We start from the raw sequence: 26,800 nt of genomic DNA, 5'->3' as shown, positions 1-26,800 counted from the left end.
GAACTTGAAAGACTCAGCATGTGATGAATGGACAACCCTACCCACAGACACACACACACACAGTCTCCAGCCTTTACCTGACAAGCTCCTGCCCCCACCTCCCTTTGGCAGGGCAAAGCACTTTTTAGCACACACAGTTAGGGGAGGTAGGGGTGGGAGGGAACGTCTATGGGAGGGAATGTCGCTGCAAGCTTAGAGAGTGTTTGTGGCCATTACACCTCCCTCGGGGCTACTAGGGAGCATGAACTAATTGTATTAACAAGTGACATCTGGAATTTATTCAATTTTACATGAATCCTGTGTTGTTTATTAATGAACCCGGGATCTCAGCTGTTTAACAAACAGACCCTGCCCATGGGTTTGCCAGCTCTGGCTAGAGCAGCGCCGTGGTCTTGTCCATTGCTGCTCAGCTCCCCCCAGGCAGGCTTGAGGGTTCCTACCCTAGGTCACCAGACAGGAGGGACTGGGAAAGGTTCTACATTGTCCTTCCACAAATTGGACATAGCTGCGTGGGATTGGAAAGAGGGGTCCTGCCAGGGTCCTGGGGTCACTGTGTTTGGCTCCAGATGGGGTCAGGTTGGAAGGAGAGCTATTCTGTACAGCTCAGGATGGCTTGGCATGGAGTGCTTTTTATCCTGCTCAGAATAGAAAATATGAAACCAGCCGCCCATCTCTGCAAACAGACTGCAGAAACAGTTACACAAGCAATTAGGCAACCCAAGCCCACTTGATAAATAACGTCTATTTCATAAGAAAGAAAAGAGGGACAGAGACCTGCTTTTGAGAAAGAAACAGAAAAGGCAGGGCCCAAAGACCTTGAAACCATTAAGAGGCAATGGGGCCCAGGCCACCGTGGTTTCAGGTTCCTCCTCGCTACATAGATAAATGGCCAACGGAAACATTATCCAAGCAGTTTCACATCAAAGGCTAAATGGCAAGCCGATCTTCCTTTTAATCTGGCCAATAACCAAGTGAGAATCAGACATGTACGTGTTTAGGGAGAGGGCTTCAGGCTGTTCCAGAGTGGACTCTCCCATGCCCATTCCCAGCTGGTCTCCACGGGCGAGCAGGAGCACTCGCTGTGTAAGACACGCAGGGTGGCACCCACATCCAGAGCCTTTGGGTCTTGTAAGCACCCTACAGGGTGGCTGAGCAGTGTGTTAATCCACAGGACCGAAGCCTGGGGGACATCGGAGCTGCGCGTATCTCCCTTGCCCCTAGCTGGCTGGAGGAATTCCCATGGAGTCCACCTGCCTAGAAGCCCACAGGAAACCTACCCTGGAGGGTCAGGGTCTACCCAAGGGCCTTGAAGCTGGGGGAGAAATGATGAATTCTCATGACCTGCTGACTTATCGGCAAAGCAACGGAATCACTTTGTTTTTACTCTCTGTGGTTGTCTAAAGTCGTGTGTCTCAGAAATGCATCAGCCATGACGTGGATGGATCCTCACTCAGCTTTGGGAGGCAGGCAGGGCAGGAGCGATCATCATGATCCCACGGAGGCAGGGGAGGCCCACGGAAGTGAAGCCACTCATCCAAAGACACCCGCTTGTAATGGCCGATTCGGGGCCTCAAGGGAGGGCTTCTGATCACTTGTCCAGCCTCTGATGCAGCGTGCTCTTCACCCTGCCTTGTCACTCGTCAGCTCCGGCTAAAGAGGCAGCCCATGGGGCAGGAAGAAAGTCTGCGTGGAGATTTTCCCCAGCAGTCTCGTGCTCTCTCGTCTTTACACCTTTCGCAATTCTACTCACACGTTGACACTATTCCAAGGCCAGTTTCCTCCTGCCTGACCTCAGCCAGGAAAGCTAGTCCAGCTCCAGTTTCTTCTAACGTGATGTGACATGTACTAATTGTGGGTTCACGTCCTCTTTCCATGGGGTCTGAGGGGGGACTGGCTTATTGGTAGAGTCTGCCCTACGGCTCGGGGAGGCCTGGTGGCTGCAAGGCTGTTGCTGAGCACAGGCCTGTGAAAGGCCCCTCGCTCACAGCATATAGCACACACAGGGCAGGGGTTGCTTAAGCCTCCTCAGCCCACAGACCCTGCAGTCTCTACTTCATAAAGAAAGAGAGAGAGTCAAGGTCTCCTAGGGTGAGGTCTCCTCACATCACCCTCATCCGCTACCCTCTTTGCAGCCTGTCTTCTTGAGCTCTCCCCGGGTTTCTGGGGGGGGGGGGGGGCACAGCTGGCGCAATCTCCTCCTGCTTCTCTCACTGCAGCCTCCCTTTGTTTTGCTCAGCTTCTCGCTGGCCCTGGTTTTTGTTGTTGCTATTGTTTTCTTGTTTTTTGTTAATCCTCACCTGAGGATATTTTCCCCATTGGTTTTTTAGGTAGAGAGAGAATGGAAAAGAGGGAGGGAGGGAGGGAGGGAGAGAGAGGGAGGGAGGGAGAGAGAGAGAGAGAGAGAGAGAGAGAGAGAGAAGCAGTGATGTGAGACCATGGATTGGTTGCCTCCCACATGTGCCCCGATGGGACCGGGAAATGAATCTACAACACAGGAACCTGCCCTTGACTGGGAATTTAACCCTTAACCCTTCGGTGTATAAGCTAGCGCTCTAACCACTGAACCACCAGCCAGTGCCTGGTTTTGTTTTTATCCCTGCACTCAGAGCCATCACTTTTATGTTAGTGCGGCAGGCAGATCACCTGAGCCAGGCTCTGACCCCCTGTTCTTAAATGCCTGCTGGGGACTCATGCCTGGACGCCTCTTTATCATCCCCAATTTCCATGTCCAAGGCCTGACGGCAAGACTCTCCTCCCAAAACTTTGTTCCACGTTTCAACCTCTGGGGCAGGGGTGCTGCCATTTCCTTACGCAGCTGGGCTTGAAAGCTTCCTCGTCTTCTTTTCATCTTTCATATTCATTCCCCAGGCTCTGGTGAGTGATACCCTGGTTTGTTTCCTTCCGCTCCGTCCTCGTGACCAAGCGGGCGTTACAGCAAGCTCATTCATACTCAGTCTGTGTCTCCTCCCCGCCGCGCTGCTCCACCACTGCCTGCTCTGCCCACTGCCCCGTCACTTCCCGCTCCAAAGCAGCTGGAGATGCCTGCTCTCTGGGACGTGACCTCCGCAAGCCGACCACTGCCAGCGCGCCAGGCCTGCTCTGGCCTGTCGTCACTCACGGGCACACAAGGGTGCCTTGGCCTCGCCTCTGCAGCTTTGCGGCTTTCTTTGACCAGAAATTCCTTCCTCTTGCTTCCTGGCCTATTGGGATTACGTCCTGCCAGTTCAAAACCCACCTCTTCTACCAACTTCTCTTTGACTGTCCTCTTTTCTTGGGTGCCTTCCTGTTCTCCCACGCAGTCCAGTGGCTTCTGTTTCTTTCTGTGTTTTAGTCCCTACAGTATAATATGTTTGTCCTTTATTAACTAAAGTGTCATGAAAAAGAATGAAACTGTCGATATGAATGCACTGAGGGTGTTTTGGAGGAAAAGGCACAATGGAAATCGCAGGTGTTAACAATAAGGGGGGAAAGACCATAACTATGCGGTGCTGATGACAAGTGACTGATGAGTGTCTGTTTTGTTAATGACATCTGTGATGCCGCCCGCATTCGCCTTATGTCAGCATCACGAAGGGAGGAAGTGTGAGGAATGCTATGCTTTGAAGAACAAAGTATGTCTGTCTTCTAATTCCTGCTGCAAAAAAGCTCTACACAGGCACCTGCCCAGAGGACTTCAATGCTTAGTCTATGCCCAATGCCTTCTCGTTTCCTTCCTGAGCATGAGGGAGCCCAGCAGGAAGCCTGCCTCTTACATCGAGGTCAGCCCGGCACCGGGGCCGTGCTCTCGCCCACACCACCGGCTCCTCTGAGGGACGAGACACAGCAGAGAGAGCCCCGAGGCCCAGCCACAGTCGCTTTCCTCTGCGGCCAGGTCACCACTTTCTGTGTTTGTCTCACTACCCCTGGACGTGGGTGGAGCTTGGAAGGAGGGGAGGTGCAGGTCTAAAAGGGTGGACGCCACCCCCCAAAAGCTCAACTCTGAGAGCACAGACAGAGCAAACAAGCTGTAGGTGGTGGTACAGTCACCCGACAGCTTCCTCTTTACAGCTGCAAAACGTTGCATCAGGCAGTCAGCCTCGACTTCATCTGGCTTCGGTAAATGCAAATGCAGCCACGCTAAGTGCCATCAGCAACGCGGGCTCTCACCTCATAGCCACGATTGTGAGAACAGGGCACCCCAAACTCCTCCGCATTTAGCTTTCACAGAGGCTATTTTGAATGAAAATTATTATTTCATGTGTTTCATAGATGTTATACGTGTTTGCCACCTAAAACCGTATGCACACACAGATTCTAAACCGTGTCAGAAAACTAGGGTGCTGTCTGCCCTGCCTCGTCCTGTAAGAAGCCCTCCCACCCCCGACTTCTGCTCCATCACCAGAGAGCGGCACAGCTGGGCGCCCAGCGCTGGGAGGAGGATGCGCAGGGGCTTTGTGGGGCGCAGGCTTATAAACACAGCCAGAGCCCTGAGGAGTACACAATATAAATGCTTTATTGCTAGCACAGAGGTTTCTTCTTAAGTAAATTAAAAGAAATAAATCTTCATTTTCACATTCTATATTGCAGTTCGAAGGTAACTAGCTGGTTAATGGGTACGTTCACTTGGACACACGCTATAAGGGGAGAGCATGACATTCACACGGAGGATCAGACACGTGGCATCCCTCAAGGCATCAGGGCACGGAATGCACTGTCGTAGGTAACAGCAAGTAGGGATTTCTTTAAAACAGGAGCAGACAGGGTTAGAAAGGGGACCCGGCGCGGTTAGAAAGCAGGAGCAGTTACATACAGAAGGCTATCTATGTGTTGCCCACATTCCATATACTCCAGGTTATGTCTGGTACTTTTAAATAAATGACCCTCCTCTAGGTTAGAGCTGGGGTTGGATTTGGCAGCTGGAAGGAGGGAAGCAGGGAAGGAAGCTGACACTGCTCACATTGCACTGGTGGGCTCGCGGGAGAGGAGTGCGTGGCTGGGAGGAAGGGGCCAGCCTGCTTCTCACCCCCCTCGGGAGGCCGGGAGGCAGGAACGGTCCGTGGAGGGGCGGCTGCGTGCCGCAGAGGAGCTCTGGTGCAGCATGGCGACGACGGGGGGCACACTGGAACCGTGCCAATGGGAAGGAAAACTGCCAGGCTTGGCCAGATTTTCCAAGGCTCCTGCCAGTGGGATTGGGGCATCTTAAGGCATGAGAGGCCAAAATAACACCCATAGCACTGCGGGGAGCCACTGTGCTCCCTACTGTGGTGCAGTAGGGGCTGGGGTGCAGGAGAAGCTACTGACCCAACTGCAGAGGTAACCCACTTAGTTAAGAGTTGTCAAGCGGTGTTGGAAACAAAATCATTTCTGCCAGGCACCCAGCATTACCTTTCTCCAAATGCTCCAGCCTACTCAGATTGCTTTGGTTGACTTTAAAGATAAACTTTGGAAAAGATGTTATTAATCTATGAGAACAACCCGCTCCCTGCCTTATTCTAGAATAACCAAGGAATCAAATGCAGGTGCGCACCTGTCCCCCAAACATGCCCACACTCAGAAGCTGGGAACTACACACGGTCTCTGCCTCCCCACTTCCTGGCCCTTCCCTCGTGGTACCCGTGGACGTGAGAAATCCAGGCTGGGTCTGGAAAATGCCCACTTCCTCCCTCCTGCCTGGCGTATCTGCAGTGTGCCAGCTTCTGGCATTGTCAGCCTGGCCTGGCTCTCACTAAAGCCATTTCAATATTTTGCTTTGAAGAAATGGATAACATGAAACGGTAATTTGGCTGCAAAACCTTGGAAAATTGTTCCCGGCCCAAACATCTGCCCCAAATGAGCTCAGCTGAGCTCTCCTCAGAGAAGCAGGGGCAGGGGAGGAGCAGGGAGCGCCTGGACCGGGAAAAGGAAGATGGCAGGAAGGCTGCCTTTCCGTAGGAGGAAGGGTTTTGTGACAGAAGGCATCCAATGACACAGCTCCCTACTCAGCCCCACCTCAGAGAGACCCTGGGTGTGCCGATAGTCACCCCTCTGTCCTTCATCCCGCCCTCCCCAATATTTGGTATCGTTCGGTGATCCCCTACAGAGTGCCAAGAAACTGCCCAGCTGGCTTGCTTTAGTGACGCAGTGACCGGCCTGGCCTGTGTGTGATCATTTTCATCTTTAAATAAGGACCGAGCATCAGCTTTGGATTCCTGAGAGCTGAGCCCCTCAGGGAAAGCAGAGAGGGGGGTCGTGCAGGCAGCCTTCACCTTCCTCTGGGCCTCCTTAGGAATTCTTCTGGGGGATCTTGACTGTCACAGTCTTCACTTCGGAGTACTCGCGCAGGCCGAACTCTCCCCTGGAAACAGAAAGGGGCAGTGTCAGACTCCAGGCCCGGCTGCCCCACCCCAGATGCCAGAGTCCTGGGGCGGTGCAGCTTGTCGCCTGCTACCAGCAGGCCCTGGGGTTCCAGGAGGAATTCCTAATGACGCCCAGCCCATGTGAGGGCTGGGGAAGCCATCACCTATGAGCAGTCACCGTTTCTTACAGGTAAAGGATGACCTGTCTTCACAGTATTACACACAAAGGCCACACGTCTCAACAACTCAGAGAAACAGGCCAGAGGTGCGCCTTGGCCAGCAGTCACCAGAGGCCCTGGCTGTGCGCCTGGCTGGGCACCACGGTCAGCGGCAGGCCCTCGTGTCTAATGCCTGGGCTGTTCCTACCTCAGGGGCACCGGCTCCTCAGGACCATGGCGAGCTTTTCTCTTCAAATCCCGCTCCTGCCACTGGGCCCAGGATGTGTCTGTGCTCCGATCGCTCTCCCAGAGGGCGAGTCCACTCTAACTGGGAGGAGACCAGGAGATCCCCAGGCTAAGGGCCTCTGGGTTTGGGATTCTAAATCCCTTCTCATTGGCTCTTAGATCTAACACATGGAAATGACCCCCAAGGCCTATCACGGCAGAGCACAAATCACTGAAATGCCTTAAAAACTTCATCCTGGATAAACAGTGTCCGCAGCCCTCACAGCCATCAAAATAACTGACTGAAAACGACTTGGGAGCATTGGAGAGCTTGCTCCTTGGCATATATGGTCAAATAAACTCTTATGAAAAATGTTTTAAAAGATGGGAAGTGGCAGTAAGCTGTCATTTCTCCCCCGCCCCCTCCGCCCAGGCCCCAGACTCTCAGTCAGCCACTTTCCTTCCTGGCTCACAGGGACCTCTGGGATCTTGGTTATAGATCAAGGATTGTCATTCATCTGGGGAGCAAACATAACTGAGCTATGACTATGGGCAGCACTGCACTGGGTTGGGTGAAGGAGAAACTAAATAACGGCTCCAGCTTCTGAGGGGCATACGGTGGCTGGGCTGAGAGGAGAGTGGGCGCTGGCCGCCCTGCCCAGCCCTCTGGACACTCCACTGCTCTCAGGCTGCTGGGGTGGAGTGAAGCCTTGTGGCTACCATGCAATTTGTCTTCACTTTTCTTCTCTAGCCCATCCTATTCTTACCGCTTTTTAATGGTCTGTTTTTCTTTTCTTGATTTCACTGTAAAACCAAGCATGTTTTGTTTTTTTCTTTAAAATGCTTGAATTCTTCTCCTTCTATTCTCTGTAAAGTCAACTCCACGAAGCTTTTCCTGGCGCTAAGAGAAGCAGCTGCCCTTGCTCTGTGTTTACAAAGCCCTGGACCCACCTCTAGCACAGTCTGTCACCAGGAGGGCTGCCTGAGCATCTGTCCCCCACAGGCTTATATCTCACTGACCGGACTTCCTGCCCCACCAACCTAGTGCACAGCCCACAGCACTGGCTTTCTCCCCACCAACCTAGTGTACAGCTCACAGCACCACTTCCTGCCCCACCAACCTAGTGCACAGCCCACAGCACTGGCTTCCTCCCCACCAACCTAGTGTACAGCTCACAGCACCACTTCCTGCCCCACCAACCTAGTGTACAGCCCACAGCACCACTTCCTGCCCCACCAACCTAGTGTACAGCTCACAGCACCACTTCCTGCCCCACCAACCTAGTGTACAGCCCACAGCACTGGCTTCCTCCCCAACAACCTAGTACACAGCCCACAGCACTGGCTTCCTCCCCACCAACCTAGTGTACAGCCCACAGCACCCCTTCCTGCCCCACCAACCTAGTGCACAGCCCACAGCACCACTTCCTGTCCCACCAACCTAGTGTGCAGCCCACAGCACTGGCTTCCTCCCCACCAACCTAGTGTACAGCCCACAGCACCCCTTCCTGCCCCACCAACCTAGTGCACAGCCCACAGCACCACTTCCTGCCCCACCAACCTAGTGTACAGCCCACAACACTGGCTTCCTCACCACCAACCTAGTGTACAGCCCACGGCACTGGCTTCTACCCCACCAACCTAGTGTACAGCTCACAGCACTGGCTTCCTGCCCCACCAACCTAGTGTGCAGCCCACAGCACTGGCTTCCTCCCCACCAACCTAGTGTACAGCCCACAGCACCCCTTCCTGCCCCACCAACCTAGTGTACAGCCCACAGCACTGGCTTCCTGCCCCACCAACCTAGTGTACAGCCCACAGCACTGGCTTCCTGCCCCACCAACCTAGTGTACAGCTCACAGCACCACTTCCTGCCCCATCAACCTAGTGTACAGCTCACAGCACCACTTCCTGCCCACCAACCTAGTGTACAGCCCACAGCACCACTTCCTGCCCCACCAACCTAGTGTAGAGCCCACAGCACCGGCTTCCTCCCCACCAACCTAGTGCACAGCCCACAGCACTGGCTTCCTCCCCACCAACCTAGTGTAGAGCCCACAGCACCGGCTTCCTCCCCACCAACCTAGTGTACAGCCCACAGCACCGGCTTCCTCCCCACCAACCTAGTGTACAGCCCACAGCACCGGCTTCCTCCCCACCAACCTAGTGTACAGCCCACAGTACCGGCTTCCTCCCCACCAACCTAGTGCACAGCCCACAGCACTGGCTTCCTCCCCACCAGCCTAGTGTACAGCCCACAGCACTGGCTTCCTCACCACCAACCTAGTGTAGAGCCCACAGCACCGGCTTCCTCCCCACCAACCTAGTGCACAGCCCACAGCACTGGCTTCCTCCCCACCAACCTAGTGTACAGCTCACAGCACCGGCTTCCTCCCCACCAACCTAGTGTACAGCCCACAGCACCGGCTTCCTCCCCACCAACCTAGTGTGCAGCCCACAGCACCCCTTCCTGCCCCAGCAACCTAGTGCACAGCCCACAGCACTGGCTTCCTCCCCACCAACCTAGTGTACAGGCCACAGCACTGGCTTCCTGTCTCCACCAAACCCTACTCCGGCATGAAGGCAGACCTGTGATTACGGTGTCCCACTCTCTGTGTGGGTGCCTTCACACCTGGACCATGTGTCAGGGCATAGGTGCACTAGGAAGTCTTATTCCTGTTTCTCAGCCAGACCAGGTTATATTCCCTAAAAGGAACCAAGTTTGGCATACCTACAGATAAGGTAAGATGTTAGATTTCGGTGTCTCTCATCCCGCCCTCTAAGAAAATCAGTTAGACTCACTCATTACACAAACAGGGATTTATGCTTCGGGTGTATGGTTCCCTGCCTTGTTCTTTGGCTCACAGCAGCATTTCTCGGAGCAGGGCCCCTGGACCAGCTGCATCAGACCCCTTCCAGAAGCCTGTTAAAAATGCAGAGCCTGGGCCCCAGCACACATCTACTAAGTCAGAATCCCTGAGGGGTCCCCAGGTAGGCCCGCTCAGCCCGCCCCTCCCCAGACCGCAGGCACTTCCTGTGCAGGTGCGTGCTGTGCACGGACATACATGCACAACGTGTGTGTGAGCACCGTGAACCCGAGAAGCCCTTATGCAGAGCATCCTAACGCTTCTCATCTTCAACGCTTGTGTCCTTCGTTTGTAAAATGCTGAGGTTCGCGGCTTTCTTTCCTTTCCCTTGACTGTGACACATATTTTATAGCTCGGGCTCTTGTGTCTCAGGGGAGCCTGAATGAGGAAGGAAAAGGACGGGGCGAGTGAAACAGATGGAGTTAGCTGAGCAGGTGGGACTGAGAAACTCAGCCTTCTCCGACCTGGAGTCAGAGGCCAGCCCGTCAGGTAACCTGCAGAGGGAGCCCTCTCCACAGCTCTCCCTGGGGGAGCACGCAGAGGCTCCCCAGCCCTCCGTGCAGCTTGTTTCAGAAGGTGCTCCCTCTGTCTCTGCTCCTCTCAGGAGGCAGGTGGCAGGGAGACGTCAGGGACCGAAGCTGCAAGGAGTTTGCAGGCTGTGAGGCAGACAGTTCTTCCACACGCAGGGTTAGGTGGGGTTTCTAGGACTGTATTACATGAGAAGGAAGAGTGAGGCTGGACAAGGCAGGTTCTTTAAATGAAGCGTTTCCTACCACTCTAGGTTAGTTAAGGAAGAGAAAGCATGTTTGAGGGGCAAGCGGGGACAAAGAAGCATATAGCTGAGAAAGATGAAGTGAGTCTCATCAAAGGGCTCTGCTTCCTAATTACTGTTTAACTGCCTGGGAAGGCCAATTCACTACAGCGCCTACAAGGTGAGTTGAGCGCTGTTCTTCAGTATCTTGGCCCGCTGTTCTGGGTGGTTCTGACACAGCCAGACCTTCTCCTGGACCATCTTTCTAGCAGGGGGAATGTTTCTGACAGGAGCAGACTGGACCTGGACATCACAGCCTGAATCCCGGGAGGATGTATGACCACGACCAGGGTCCAGGGCGAGCCTGGGATTACAGCCATCAGCTAGCGTTTACTTATTACAGGTATAGTTCATGCCCATGATTCACCCTGTTGATGATCTGTGACAGGAAAATTGATGTGAGCAGCATTCCCAGAGCCAGTGACTGTTCCAACCTTTCAGAGCCTGGGGAGCCCAAACCCAGGGCGGGAAGCAAAATGACAAGTGGAAGCAGAAAGCAAGGCCATGTGCAGGCTAAGGAGAGGCACCTGGAGTATGTGAGGACTGTATACTAGTAAAAACTGAGGAGCACCAATGGCTGAGCAAAGAGCATCCAGACTGGCTCTGGGTTCTGGCTGTAAACCAAGTGAGAGGTGCTGAAGCCAGAAGCAAAGGTTCAAGCAGGAGTGGTTCCTCCCTGGCATCACAGAGACAGCACAGAAGTTGGTGATACTGGCTGGAACTTAAGAAAATTCTGCCACCCTTCCAAAGTAAGGTATTTATTAAGAAAAAGGAGGATCACCTGCATAGCACTCATCTATAGTACCAGATGAATAACGATAAGAGCAGCTAACATTTTCTGAAGGTTGGCTAGACACTCTGTTGAATATTTGGCATACTTAATCCCAATATTTAATCCTCACCGCAACCCTTTGGGGCAGGTACTATAATTATACCCATTTTATAGATGAGGAAACGGAGGCTTAGTAAGATTAAGTAACTTGCCCAAGGTTGCACAGGTATTCAGTGCTACAGTCAGGATACACATCTGAGCAGTGTGATTCTACAAAGTCTCCTCTTTGCCTCAAAGTTACACCTACTTTATGGTTTAATGGCTAGGGGCTGGAAATGACCAGTTAAAGTATCTAACACATTGCAGACCAGTCGTTTTATTGCTAGCTTTGCCCAGTGGCCAGATAAGTTTCTATTGAATGAGTACAAAATAAGGTTTACATAAATGTTAAAGGCATGCTTTAAAATTAAATACCCATTGCATTTCGAAGTTATTTATTACATGTTCTTACAAGCTAATATCTTTTTAAAGTATGATACCTTGTAAAACACTGTGGAATATGAAGGGAGAATTCTCGTGATCTGTCCTCAATGTGTGAAGCATGGAGCCGGTGTTAGTCTTACGGGTTCACTGCACTTTCCCCCAAATCATACTTGTTTCTCCCGCAGTGTCTTTACTTCCTCCTCCCATTCTGCACCAACCCTGAATAAGTACTTCCCTCCCTCCATCCACCCAAATGTTCCTCTCCTTGAAAGGCCAATGCTGATTGCTACACTAGATCACAACTGAAGGCTCCCAGACTTCAGCTCACCATGTTGTATATTTCATTTACCCAACATGATCTTAAGTACCTTAACGAGCTGCATCTTCCCCCACAGACCACGCATCGTGCTCTGCTCAATATTTGTTAGAAGACTGACTGTGAACTGAGCATTTGCTCAAAACAATCCTCTCTAATAAAGAGGGAATATACTAAGTGACCCTCATGCCATCGCAAAGATGGCAGCACCCACTGCCAATAAGGAGGGAATATGCTAAATGACTCCACAGCCACAAGATGGTGGCACCCAGTCCCCTCAGCCCCCCAGCCACCCAGGGCCGCCCGAGGCTCAGGTAACCAGGGCCGGCCCAGGCTTGTGCTGCCGGCAGTGGCAGCAGCAGAGGGTGATGGGGTGTCACCTTCCCCTGATCACCAGGTCACCTCCTGCCCCTGAGGGCTCCCGGACTGTGAGAGGGGACAGGCCGGGCTGAGGGGACCCCACTCCAGTACATGAATTTTCATGCACCGGGCCTCTTGTAATAATAATAATAAAGATGCATTCAGTAATGGCAGAGGGCAGGGCATGGGAGATGTTTCCTCTTGTGAGTCACAGAATTTAGAAAACATGGGTCCAGCTCTTTTCAAAACAAAGGAAATTTTTTTTTTTTTTTGCTTGGGAGGGTAGATGTCACCTCAGGAAGACCCTGGCTATCATTATTTCTCCAAATGCTACCCAAAAAGTCCATTTATATATGAATCCTGCAAATAAAATCCCTCTTGAGACTAGATTTCCTCTGCTGCAGTTCCATTATTCAGGTTCTTAGCATCTCAGGACTCTGTCCTGATCCTGTGCCTGTGGAGTCCTTATGCCTGCCCCCCCCCACCCCCACCCCGTGCCTCCTCGGCTGATCTTATGGAATCTAGTGCATTTGGAGCCACTGAATCCCAAGTTCAAATCTCAGATCTGCCATTTACTGGCTGTATGACTTGTGCAAACTACATAACTCCTCTAACCCTTAGTTCCCCCTCTAAACCATCTGTCATATAAAGACAAGTATTTATCCTAAAGGATCATTGTGAAAATTGAATCAGATGTTAGGATACAAGTTAGCATAAAGCCAAACACAGATAAGGCATTTAACTCATGGTATCATTATTGTTACTGAAAATTCCTCCTAGCAGGTCGTCTTCTTATAACCTCTGCCCAAGCATCCTCTTGTGCCAGGAATCTTGGCCTTAAACACTCTGGGATCTCCTCAGCTCCCACAGAATGCTCTGTGAAGCCCTTGGAGATTGGGATTAAACACTCATTCATGCTATGCACTAACGCTGCATTTCCAGTCTGAAAGAACCTACAGGGGCTGAGCAGGTGATTGAATCAGGTGAGTGTAAAATGAATGACAACCAATACTCAGGTCCCAGGAGGAACAGGAGGGATGGGGAAATGGTGAACTGCAGCGCTCACAGCTGAAGCAGTTCTATAAGGAGAAGGAAATAAGTGAGGAATCTAGATCTATTTAGAGCAGTGGTTCTCAACCTTGGCTGCACGTTAGAGTCACCTGGGAATCTTGTTAAAATCCTGATTTCTGGGCCTCATCCTCCGGAAATTCTGTTTCTTTGTTATGGGGTGAGGCCACAACATTAGTAACAAAGAAACAGAATTTCCGGAGGATGAGGCCCAGAAATCAGGATTTTAAAAAGATTCCTAGGTGATTCTAATGTGCAGCCAAGGTTAAGAACCACTGATTTAGAGCCTCCTCATTGCTGACTGGACGGTAAAGATATTTAAATGTGAGGCAAAACAAAACATTGCCAGCCACCTTTGTCCCTGGGCTGGCAGTTGGTGACCTTTGTTTTAAACACTCCAAACTTGGTTTGGTCGCTGGCTATTCTATATTTGTTGTACCCTCACGCCTTTGTTCTTGCTATTCTCTCTGCCTGGAATGCCTGCTCCTAAAAAAACTCTCTGACCCCACCAGGTGAAATTAATCGGTTCTGCCTCTATACTTACAAGATGTTTGACATACTTCTCTAATGGCCCCTCTAACATGGTATTGCTGGTACACTAACTTTTCCCCATTCCCACCGCAGATGAGAGAATTGTGTTTGTTCATCTTTGTAACGTGCAGCACGGGGCTTACTAGTAGCTTACAGTGGGGTATGTCTGACCAAATGCTTGTTTAATGAGTAAGGGAATGAGAATCCTCTTCTACACTAAGAACCAGCACCTTTGGACACTTACATTTCTCTCCCATTTCCAGACATCTTGAATCCTCCAAAGGGGCTCTGGGCGTTTAAGGCATTGTAGCAATTGACCCTGAAAGAAGAAGACAGCGCTACTGTTAGCGTGAATTCTGCCCACACAGAAATAATCCCACAGGCATGATACCTCTTTCGTAAGTTTTATTTTTATTTCCTTTGTCCCAGATGGAAAATTTATCATTCCTTTTGATTTCCTGATCTAGCCAGTAAAGACTGCATCTCCTCTCAGGGTGAGGTCTGCTGCTGGGGCCTTCCCCATCCTTCCAGAGGACACACGTGTACTTTACCCAGGCTCTGGAGAATGGCAAGGCTCCCGTACCGCCCCTGGAATGTGTTATGGCCGGAAGGATGGCACAGACGGGTCTTACCAAACGGTCCCAGCTTGCATTGCAGAAGACACGGTGAGGGCCTTGTTGATGTCATTGGTAAAGACAGCAGCTACGAGTCCAAAGTCGGAGTTATTGGCTCTTTCGATAACTTCATCCATCGTCTTAAACCTCAGAATTTCCTGAACGGGGCCAAAGATCTGCAACAAGATAGTTTGACTCAACATCGTTGCTATGCCGTTCCTTCCCCTGCTCTCCACATTTCAAAGGAAGTGTTCTCTGCCTTCGTTATTTAAATACTGTTTACGTTTAGCAACACAAAACTGGAAAATATCCCAAACTCTGCAGAAATAGATTACACAGGAGTCTATCCTTAGAGTGTGTTTGATGCCCCACGCCCCACCCTCCCTGATGTCACTTGGTTCCACTGTGTGAACTTCAGCTGTGCTCTGAGCCGGGGCAGAGCCGAGGAGGCACTGCTCGGGCTGCTGGCTGACCTGCGTGGTCCCTCTGCTGCATGACTGTGAGGACGCCTGGACGCCTTTCCTTTCCTGCGTAACAGCCTGGTGACCCCACAACTGGCTCTCCTGATTATTCCGTTGGCTAATAACTGCAATCATGCAATATGTCACTTACTTTCCCTGCCTTTTTAACTTTTTTCTTGAAACAGAGATTTTCATAGCCATATTTATTGCTCTAGTTCTAGTACAATACATACAGAAATAGAAAACGTGAATATCATTGTACTAGAAATGCCCTGGAAAACATGCCAAAATGTTAGAATCCTGTATTTGGTACCTCCTCCTTGGCAATGCGCATGTCATCGGTCACGTTGGAAAACACCGTGGGCTCGATGAAAAACCCCTTCCGGCCCAGCCCCTTGCCTCCGCACTCCAGCTTGGCGCCCTCGGCCACACCGCTCTGGATGAGCTCCAGGATCTTGTTGTACTGCTTCTTATCAATCTACGGACAAAATTGCCGAGTGACTCCAAGTAAAATCTTCCACGAAAACGGAAATAAGCATGTTCTCAGGAATCATTTGTCTTTTTTAAAAAGCTTCATCATATCTAGTCAAATCATATGGGATTTGACTATTATTTAAACATTTTTTACCCATGGAAAATGGCAATTTGGTTCAAACAAATATATCAAGAATTCCAATAAATGAATGGCTCTGATACCACTGAATCAGATGATACCACTGAATCAGATATACCAGGTTAATGTTTAAACAACTTTCTCAGTGATGGAGACACTGGTGAATTGATTATTCACTGTGGGAAGGAAAATGAACTTCTATAGCCAAAATGAAGAGTTTAGCAAGTTGTACTGATACTAAAAAGATGAAAACAAGAGATGAGCTAATACAACCTCTTTACCTCAAATCCTATTGGGGGAAATTTTTAATGGAATGTTCCCCCTTTAGAGAAAAGGGTTAAGTTTAAAGAGTGAGGGCTAGCTTCCTATACCATCAAATACGGTCAGTCTTGCTTTCCAAAAGTTATAGGCTTATCATGCGATTATTATGGTAAATAATATAAAAACTGACATTCACCTGAGTTTCAAATGCTCAGCTAGAACATCAATCTGTTCTCAAATGGCCCCAAAACTGAGAAGGTGTTAATTCTTATTAGAAAAACCCAGGCTCTAGTGGCCCAGATGAGATCTGGTCCATGCATTCTTTACAAATTCTCAGCCTCTGTCTACAGTTTAAAACCAGAACTCCATCTGGAAATACGCCGTGATGACCGTGGAAAGCCGGAGCGCTAAGGAGAGCAGGCTGTGGGACTCTCGTGGCCTCCCCACCCACCACAGCGCACGAGGCACCCAAGATGAGAGACATCCACACGGTCTTCATGTCCAAACATTCACAATCTACAAATGGTCTCCCCAAGCGCATCAGGGTGGTGGAGAGAGCCCTTTGCAGCTGGGAAAAGGATAAATAGCTTCTGAGAATGAGAGAGGCCCCGCCTCCTTGACTGCGGCCTCTGCAAGGAAGTCCGTGGTCAGAGCTGGGCCTGGGTTCTCAGGGCAAGATCCACCTTGTCACGACTAGGGCTTCCTTTAGGGCTGAGCGACTCCAACTTACCCCCGAAGTTGAGAGTATCCTTAAGGCAACTCTAATCCTTTCGTTTCCCAGAAACAAAATTTAGAAACGGAAAGAGAATCTAGACATAAGCAATGCTCACTGGCCACACTTGCCGCTGTGAAGGCGGCGGGATAACCGAAGGTGGTGCTTTGCTGGGTCCCACCAAGTGACCAGTGTCTGTGCTCACCAGGGATAAAGCAAAGAAAGGGCCCGGCCGGTGTGGCTCAGTGGTTGAACATCGGCCACGAACCAGGAGTTCACGGTTCAATTCCTGGTCAGGGTATATGCCTGGATTGTGGGCTTGATCCAGGCGGGGTGGGGGTGGTGGGGGTAGTGGGGGGGAGATGTGCAGGAGGCAGCCAATCAATGCTTCTCTCTCATCATTGATGTTTTTATCTCTCCCTCTCTAAAATCAATATTTTTTAAAATGTAAAGAGAGGGATGGTTCATGATTTCTCTACCTGGGGTCCCTGCTCAGTGGTGGGGTCAAAGGGACTCCCCACTATGCGCCTCTTGGCCCGCTCCACGCTTCTCCTCACAAACTCCTCGTAGATGGATTCCTCCACGAAGATGCGCGAGCCCGCAGTGCAGCACTGGCCTTGGTTGAAGAACACACCCTGGTGAGCCTGCTCCACGGCGTGATCCACTGCAAGAGGAAAGGCACGTTCCCAGCACTGCCTCACCTGAGCGGGGCTGTCCGGAAACCGCCCCCCCGCCCTCCCTCTACGCCCCCCCCCCCCCAACACACACACAGCCCAGGCAGTGTCAGGCTGCACACAGGGCACAAGGTGAGTAACTGTCAGAGCACTGGACTGAGAACGCAACTTAGCTGTTGTTCTAATAGACCCTGACGTTACTGGCTGTGTTAACTTGGGCATCTCCACCTCTTTGAAAGGGGTTGGCAGATAACGTAAAGGTATGAATCTGCCAGGTAGTAGAACAATGTGAGGGACACCGGGAAGGAAAGCCACTGCATTTGGCTGTTGCTCTGCATGGAGATAAGCCCATGGTTGCCAGATTTCCAATTTTAAGGAAAAACAGAAATCAACACTTTTAAAGCACAGTTTTTGTTTTTTTAAGCACTGTGTAATACCCAGATTCTAAACATAGTTAGACCGGCATTTGGCCAATGTGCAACCCCTAATCTATAGGGCCTTGTGGCTGTTATGTTTAATTAGTATTTTGGTGGATTTAACTGTAATAGCAATGGCTTTTCTTTGAAGACATCACATTTCCTCTATTTTTACAGGGATTTGTATAATAGCCTGTGATAACGCTTTCATTTTCATCTCTTATATTTCAAGATAGAATTAACTCTGGTGTGTGCTAGCTGCTAAATGACTGAATCAATCCATCACCGTCACGTCAATGAAGTGCCTACTCCTCGGGAGGATTTGGCTGTAAGAATTCTGATCCCCTGGCATCTAGTATAAAACTGAAGCTGAACTCCTCGCACATTCCCAGCTGGGGCTGGAAGGCAGGCAATCTGCGCCCTGTTCTCGCAGCGGTGAACCTGGGAAGCAGCTCTGCTGGGCAGGATGTGGGGAAGGAAAACAATGGCTGAAAGAGACTGGGAATGTCATTCCCTGGACAGTTTTTCAAAACAGAGAGACCACACCTGTGCAGAGTGAACCATTCGGTATCCTGCCTGGAGACATGGGGCTCCCTGGGCTACTGCAAGCCTCCCTAAAGCCCCACTGTCAAGGCGGAATCGCCTCCAATTTGGGTCTATTCACACAGAGCTGACCACCGTGTGTTGTCATCCTGACTGAGTGCCACGGAGCAACAGAAAGGGGTTGGGATAGCCCTGGCCGGTTTGGCTCAGTGGATAGAGCATCAGCCTGCGGACTCAAGGGTCCCAGGTTCGATTCCGGTCAGGGGCATGTACTTTGGTTGTGGGCACATCCCCAGTGAGGAGTGTGCAGGAGGCAGCTGACCGATGTTTCTCTCTCATCGATGTTTCCAACTCTCTATCCCTCTCCCTTCCTCTCTGTAAAAAATCAATAAAATATATTAAAAAAAAAAAAAAAGAAAGGGGTTGGGATGACCAAACAGAGGAGAGGCGGTGGGTTTGGAAACACGTTGGCTAGTGAAGAATTTTCTAAATGACCTACAAAGCCACCAGGCAGGGAGTTCAGACTTCTTGAAACTAGGCAGGGAGGTTATATTTCAGGTGTTCAGATGTGTAGCCCATTGGTCTTTCTACTATATAGCGCTGACCAAGCCTTCACCCCTTCCACCCTATTCTACACATCACAAGGTCAAAATGGCTTATTAGTGTCTAGAAAACAAATCCTTTTCAGTTCCACATTGATAAGTGCTCTTTTCCTATATTAAACTATTTTCCCCTTAGAAGGAAGAGTCCAGATTCTTCTTGAGTGCCCCTTAGTTTCAAAGATCTTTTTCTCAAAAGCTAAAGGAGTTCATCACCACCAAACCAGTATTACATGAAATGTTAAAGGGTATTATTTAAGAAAAAGAAGAAAAAAAAGAAGGGAAAAATTATCAAGATTATGAACAATAAAATGGCAATAAATACACACCTATCAACAATCAAATCCAAAAGTCAAAATAAATGAACAAAATAAACTGATGAATAAAATAGAAACAGAGACATGAACACATGGAACAAACTGACGAATCTCAGAGGGAAGGGGGGATGAGGGTGGGGGAGGGAAGTGAGATTAAAGGGGAACTTATATGTATATATGCATTACCTATGGACTGGTAATAGAGTGGTGGTGAAGGCCTGGGGCAGGGCAGGAACCAGGCGGAGGGGGGCAATGGAGGGGAAAAAAGGGGGACATTTGTAACACTCTCAACACTAAAGTTTTTTTGTTTGTTTGTTAGTTTGTTTGTTTGTTTTAAGGGAGATAGGAGAGAGCACCGAAGGGCATGTACTGGAACACGAATGAGGCCTGTGGTTGACTTACAATCAGCATCTGCAAAAATAATATTGGGACTTTTCCCTCCAAGTTCCAGAGTTACTCGCTTCAAATTACTTCTTCCAGCTGCTTCTTGGATAAGCTTTCCAACCTGAAAGGAAATGGAGAGAGGTTTCGCACACTGTGCATTGAGATGGCCAGTGGCCTGAGCCAGCTCCGGGCAACAGCGGCAGGCAGCAGGAACGGACCCTGCAAAGCAAACCCACCCACTGCTGACACAGGAGCAGCCCCTGTGGTCAACTTGTGTGGACAAGATATAAGTTAGAGCCTCTGCGACTAGGAAGCTGTCAGCTCCTTCAGAATCTGCCTCAGCTAGAAAGAGCTCTCTTGCCCACTGGGATACCTTCCCTTGGGCATCCCACACCACCCACTGATGGGGGCAGGGGTATAAAGGCCTGCCCTCTCAGCCCACCGCAGGCCAACTCCGCAAGACCATATATGCTCAGCCAGGCCACCTATGGTTGGCTGAGGCCGTCAGGCCTGCACTGCAGCTCGGCTTCCCCTGTGTCCACCCCCCCGTCAGTGGGGAAACCTGATAAACAGCCTGCACGTCAAACCCCACCTCAGGGTCCTCTGGAGAACCTGACCAGTAACGGCGCCGCTCTCCTGGAGGGCAGAGGTCACTTTATGGAAAGCGCTGAGCCACCATGTAGGCAGTTTGCTCTAGTTGAGATGAGAAATGCTACCTGTGCCTGGATCCACTGAAAATTAAGTATTTTGGAAGCCTGGAGAAGAGAAATGCTGAATTTACCTTGGATTCCTCCAGCCGCTCGTTGAGATCCTCAAGCAGGACTAGTCATTCCTCGAGCAGTGTCGAGACACAGCTAAGAGCAGAGGCTCTCTGCCTGAGTTTCTTTTACTGATTCTATCACTTACTGTTTGACCTTGGGAAATTTGTTTACCTTCTCTGAGCCCTGGGCTCCCTCCTCTGTAAATGAAGCTAAAAATAGTATCTGGTGGGTGGGCTGGAAGAGATCAACCGAAGACCTTGTATGCATGCATGCATAACTCATGGACACAGACAATAGGGTGGTGAAGGCCTGGGTTGGGAGGTGGGGCTGGGCTAGAAGGGATCAATAGAAGGAAAAAAGGGACATCTGTAATACTTTCAATAATAAAGATTTCAAAAAAAAAAAATCAATGGGAAAAATAGCACAGTATCTGACTCAGAATTTAGTTGTCCTGAGCAGCGGTTGCTAACTGGTGGTCCATGGACCACTGATGGTCCATGAGGTCTGAAAGGTTGGCAACCGCTGGTCCTGAGGATTAAGTGATATAAAATATCTGGGCCTGAGAACCCACATGCAGGCGTGAGGAGCCAGGGCCCTCTCCCTCTACCTCTAGTGCAGAAGAGGTGGTGATGGTGCGGAAAGGCCCCAGACACTCCATAGCAGGTCTCATCCTGCATCTCCAGCCTGTCCATGCGCATCCACTGTGTCAGGAATGGTGTGGAATGTCTGGGGACCTCCCGCACCATCCCCTCCTCCTCTGGATTAGCTGGCTTAAATGCTTTGTGGTTGTAGTCTAACTCCACCTCATGGCAAAAGTTTTAGAACATACACTCTCCTTCTGAGGAAACCCAACCTTGGGGAACAAACAGCGATGTCTCTGAAAGAGGTAAAATTAGAGCCTCTTCGTTCGTGGGACAATGTTAGTTAAGGGGTTGAGAAATGCCTACATCTGACCCTAAAGATGAATGGGCAGACACCAGCCCACCAGCCACATTGTTCCTTGCCTGCCTTGCCAGCTCATCTTTTCTGCGACAAGGTAAACTCCCTATGAGGACGGGCTAACAAAGGCCCCATTCTCAGGCAGACATGCTCTGGCTCTTTCTAGAAGAAAATATGAGTACACTATGGAAAGGAGAGTCAGCCCCCTATTCCAGGGACTGTCAGTGGATGGGAATCATGATGGGGGGCTAAGGCCTCGCAGGAGAGGGAAGCAGCACCAACAGGCAGCTGGGCAGCAGCATCAGGGGCATCCCCAGGAGGCTGTGTCTACAGCTGCCTGTTCTGAGGCATTTCAGTGTGTGTGGCTCTCTTGGCCCTGAGGAAACCAAATTAATTGATGGGGACTCATTGCAAAGTCCAGAAAGATAGACAAGTGCTTTCTCAGAGGAAATAATCACTGCAGTCGTGAACATCATGACTCATTGTATTAAAAAACTAACATGTATTGAGTTAACGTAAGGCATTTACATGCATTCACTCATTTAAGACTCTCAAAGCCCCTAAAAAGTAGGTACTAAATCATTTTAAAGGTGAGAAAACTCAAGAGTTAGACGTCAATGGATGTTACTCGGTTACCCAGCTGGCTCCGGGCAGACCCTGTTGAACTCTATGAAGGCTGAATCCAGAACACAAGTGTGGCTCTCGCCTTTTCCTTCCCTCTCTTCCCCCAACACACTGCCCTGGCTGCCTGCCTGCCTGTGCATACTGAGCACCTAATGTGTATCTCCTCCTCCCCAAAATCTCATCCTCAAACTCCAAACTAATTTCAAAGTGAGTAGAAATTTCACCTTTTGTAGACACAAATGATGATCTTAAATATTCTGCCTTCAGATTGACATTTTTTAAAATAAGCAAAAGCCATAAACCATGGATTTTATACAGTGTAAGACATTAAATAAGTATTTGGAGTTGGTAAAGAGAGTGCTGGCCCGTGCTGGCCCGGCGGGCATTATGTTCTGTTAGCCCTATCCCTGACCTTCCTCAAACCCTCTGTGGGTTGATATATATATTTGCCACTATGAATGCTGTCCCATGATTGTTTTCATGGCTACAGTAACTACACAAAAAATCTTGCTCAGTCTATGGTCATCAGAGAAGAATACCTAAGCATAATTTGTCCTGTGTCAATGCTTTGCCAGCCTTTCCTTAGAAAACAAATTCGTGCTAAACACTGCAAGGCAAATCTCAGGTGAATAATGAATGTCGTTCCTTTTTATCTTTGGAAGAAGGTCAAGTTGTAGCCCAGCCTCAAGAAAGAACTGGATGTGTTAGGCGAGAGGAGAACCACTTCCATCTGGAGTGGCCTCAGGACAGGATACCAATCTCCTTCATTCAGACACATATTTCTGGCTCTCCTACTGTGTGTTGGGCACAGTCCCTAGCAACAAGGAACTCCCGGCTAAGAGAACTCCCATGTAAACCTAGCAGGTGCTCAATAAGTGCAGTTTTGCAGTCCACTTAAAGGAAAATCTGAGTATGACTTAATATTAGATCTGAACAGATGAAATATGGTTCTGCAGCTCTTCGCTGTAAGCCAGATTCAGACCTCTCTGGCCCTTACCCATAGAATGGCCAGGATGCAATAACCTTCATTAATTACGGAATCAAGTATCATGTGCCTTCCCATGACATGCTCAGTTTCCAGGTCAAACTCTTTGGAGAATATATTGCTACTCATGAATCCTCCCTGCCAGTGGAGCGAGGGAGGTTAAGTGACACCAAACAGGAGGCACGCCTCATTATCATTTCCATGGGGGGGAGAGGCCATGGAAGGAGGACAGATGCAACTCAAAGCAGGGGCTTCTTAATAGGAAAGAGTAATGTTTAAAAACATTAAGTTCAAGTGAGAACTGACTGTGTCTGCTTACAAAACATGAGAGGTCTTATGCAAACCAGCCTAAACCATTACTTACACAAATACCATGCAAGGGTTTCCCAAATTAAAATCTAGGGGGTTAGAAAGTCTAAGAACAAATGAAATATAGACATCCAACCAAGGCCTTGGATTCACCAGGCCACTTTAGATGGAAAAGTAATGAGGAGGCTTCCTTGGGGATAGGTGCTACACTGGCCATACTGAACCCTTTCACGCATAATCAGAAGGTGGAAGGACGTGGTGGGATAGATGAGGCTGCAAGGGTGCTCAGGTCTTCTGAGTGGTTAAGTCAATAGGGATGGACCAGAAAACCAAGCCCCATTCTGATCAAACAGGTAATCTGTGCGGTGAAACAGATAAACATATAGTTTGGGAAACATACAGTATGGGAAGATAGATTAAACAGGATAAAGGCACAGAGACCAAAATTTGAGTCCATCCTTATCTTTTATCCCCAATCAGTAAAGATTTCACAATATACTCTTCTTATACCTCCTGCCCTATCTCTGATGACCTGGCTAATTATAACCATGCTCAGGTTTGTGGACTACAGTTTGGCCCATAGCAGTCGGAAGACCTACGTACTGCAAACTCTGGCTTGGCCCCTAACTCACCTTCAATTTGGGAAAGCCACTTCAGCCCCTTGGGCCTCAGTTTCTTCATCTGACAAATGGAGGCACAAGCCGAGCAGTTAATCTGTCCCTTTGCTCTCCAGATTGTTTGAAGAGATAAGCAAAGACCCAGAGGGCTCCTCGAGCCCTGCTCGATCCAAGTCTGTCCCCAATCCTTCTGCATTCCTCCCGCCTTGTGGAGCAGAAATAGTTTTTCATGGAAGCACCACCGCTGCACTGAATGGGAGGAAAATCTGACCTTTTTGTCGTTTTTCACATAGAGCTTATTATGGAAAAGTGACCGTGTTCCTATCATGCGCTTTCCTAACTTCCCACTCCCTGCAGAGTCTCTCAGTTGTATCCGTGTACCCCAAACAGGCCAGGGCAGGGCACTGGGGCTCCCCCACGCATAAGGGAACTGGGCTAATTCTCAGCAGGAATGTTGGCACAGATCAACTCTGACTCCCACCCTGGTTTTGAATAGTCCTCGAGATTGATATCAGGAGCATCGCTGGACAAGCCACAGTGTGCCAGAATCATGTTCACAGCAATGCACAGGGTAGGAAATGCCACTTGGCATTTTGCACGGAAAGCGATTTATTACACAGGATAAAAGAGAATGCGATGGCGCTCCCTGCCCTTTATTCAAGGCTGCTTCTCCCTGAACAGTGTTCCTAAAGTTGGGTGAATTTTTTCTTTTTATTAATTACCCATATCGGGATGGGTTTCTTCTCAGAGGTATTTCTTTTTCTTGATTAATTACTTGTGCATATTAGGGTGAATTCCTTCTCAGAGATATTCCACCCTTTTTAAAAATAAAAAATGCTCTAGTCAAGAGCTCAATAAACTGGTTGAAGATGCCTGCTTTCTGCAGTATGTTTTCATTTCTTAAACCTCCTCTCCTTTCTTAGTTTTATTGTGCTCACTGGTTCTAACTAGGATGGGACTAGAAATGCCAGAAATGTGTATTATTGGATATTTCTTGTCTCTCTGAAATATTCAGAAATAACCGGCTAAATCAATCTGTTCGATTTCTACCAGAGAGTAACAGGACTGAGGCATCTAAATATCAATTTCAGTGGTAACAGCAATTTCAAAACTTTGTGAAGTTCAGATTACAAAAACAGATAAAGCCGCTAGCGACATTTCCAGCCTCTTTCCCACCACTATTTCCACCTCCACGCCCCATCACGCCACCACATGAGGCCACTTTCCCTTCCCGGAATGTGCCTGTCTTCGTGTAAGCGGCTTCATCTGAAATCCTTTCCTCCCCCGTTTACTTTACACCGAGTTCTTCAGGCCGGCCACCTGTCACCTCGCCAGAAACACTAGCTTTCCACACCCACCTCCCCACGGGGTTAGGAGTCCACGCTCCACTGGCTGGTCCCACATAACTCACACCATTTTCATTTAATAGCTGTCTTCCCCACTAGGATGAATGTGTGGGCAGAGGGACCACACACACACACACACACACACACACACACACACACAATTTTCAACATGAGATGAGCCAATGGGCCAGACATGACAGCTGCTCTTGAGGTCTCTGAAAACCAGAGAACATGACGTCTTTAGATAAACGGAAGTGAGAGACTGGGACCCAGGACACCTACTTCCACGGCTTAGCTTTGCCCAGCTAGCAGCATGAGATTTAGCTTTCCTCTTCTCACTTACCTTTGGCTTAAATTTCTGTATCTTCCATGAAGGGCAGGTATTTGTAGTCCTGACTCCACATGGGAGTCCCCGCACTTAAAAGCTTTTTCTATGTCTGGGCTCTACTTCCAGAGGGTCCGATCTTGGTCCGGAGTGGGGCACACAGGCGTGCGTTGGGTAGTCTTAATTCTCAAGAGCATTTCAATGTGTTGCTGGGGTTCAGAACCATGAGATTAAAGACTCTTTACGGGCATTTCTCTCCTCCTGACTCTAACCTTTCATTGTTGGTTCTAGTTTCTAATTTTTTAACATTATTGAGCACCTATTTGCACTGCTTGTTCTCACAAACATTACTTAATATAATCTTCATGACAACCCTGTGAGGCAAGAATTATTGCCCCATTTTACAGCTGAAACAAACAAACCACAACTCAGGTCAAGAAGTGACTTGCTGACAGGCACCCAGCAGCGACAGAGCCAGGAGTGGACTCCAAAGGCCCACACCATGCCTTTTGCTCCATGATAGCTGCTCTCTGTGGTTCCTGCTTCTCTTCTCCAGATGTCCTCCTGGGATTAGATCCCCTCTGCCGTGAGTAGAATTCTCATAGCTAAACATACTACCCACAGCCAGCGACTAGTCTAGATCAACGGCCTGGCACACTGAGCCATTCTTTTGTTACATGACTGTCCCTTCCTCTGTCAGATAAATTTTTTTTTAATCAAGATTTTGAGTTTTTGGTCACTTAGATAGGAAGCAGCCTGACATACTCAAGTCAAGGTTACTTCCTGTTAGTCCCCCTCACTAGGCGAACTACAGGGTGGGCATCTTAGGACCCTGCTGCTGCTCAGCCTTCGCGCTGAGGAGAGAATCCTGCATCCGGGGGCAGGATCAGCGAGCAGGCGGAGCCTGCAGCATCCCTTTGCTCACTCTTTAGTACTCAAGCTTAGATTACAGCATCGAAGGGGAAAAGGGAGAAAGCTAATCATTTAAAACATGTCCATCCAACGGTTTTGACACATCAAACTGGTATATTTGATTCAAATGCTGGATATTTACTAGTTAGACTCATACAACCTTAGAGAGAGGCCCTTCGTTGTTTTTTAAAAAATAGCTAAAACTGGAGCTCACTGCTTCCCCACCTGGGAAGAGGCAGAGGCTGCACAGAGGAGAGCTGACCCGATCCATTACTCAGGCAGCAGAGAGGGTGTCCGTATCGTGCAACATGACATTCATCTCACTTAGGAAATGAAAGGGGGACCCCGGCTGCGTAAGCCGGAATCAGTGATAATACAGCTGTTCGCTACAAACATTTGCTTGGCACGAATCAATCTGGACTCTCCTGTAGTTCGCTTTGATGGTCTCTCTTCTATCTTGTTGACTATGATGAAATCATGGTT

General features: G+C 49.4%; 1 protein-coding gene across 2 annotated transcripts in view; it reads right to left on the bottom strand.

Moving 5' to 3' along the window:
* Positions 1-4,471: 4,471 nt before the first annotated feature.
* Positions 4,472-26,800, bottom strand: part of ALDH1A2 (aldehyde dehydrogenase 1 family member A2) — a 97,713-nt gene continuing 75,384 nt past the window's right edge. Inside the window, exons 8-14 of one of the 2 annotated variants that reach the window (XM_059700232.1) lie at positions 19,518-19,620; positions 17,046-17,230; positions 15,294-15,458; positions 14,538-14,695; positions 14,150-14,224; positions 6,225-6,313; positions 4,472-4,719 (exon numbers count right to left, since the gene is read on the bottom strand). In XM_059700232.1, the coding sequence (XP_059556215.1) occupies positions 6,241-6,313; positions 14,150-14,224; positions 14,538-14,695; positions 15,294-15,458; positions 17,046-17,230; positions 19,518-19,620 (759 nt within the window). In that variant the 3' untranslated portion in view covers positions 4,472-4,719; positions 6,225-6,240. Of the gene's footprint in view, positions 6,314-14,149; positions 14,225-14,537; positions 14,696-15,293; positions 15,459-17,045; positions 17,231-19,517; positions 19,621-26,800 lie in introns of both variants that reach the window. The other variant, XM_059700223.1, reaches the window with a different exon arrangement.

The sequence above is a fragment of the Myotis daubentonii genome, chromosome 1 (genome assembly GCF_963259705.1).
Source record: "Myotis daubentonii chromosome 1, mMyoDau2.1, whole genome shotgun sequence".
Classification (NCBI taxonomy): domain Eukaryota; kingdom Metazoa; phylum Chordata; class Mammalia; order Chiroptera; family Vespertilionidae; genus Myotis; species Myotis daubentonii.
Note: the sequence above shows the minus strand (reverse complement) of the source record. Positions and strands in the feature narration are given on the sequence as shown.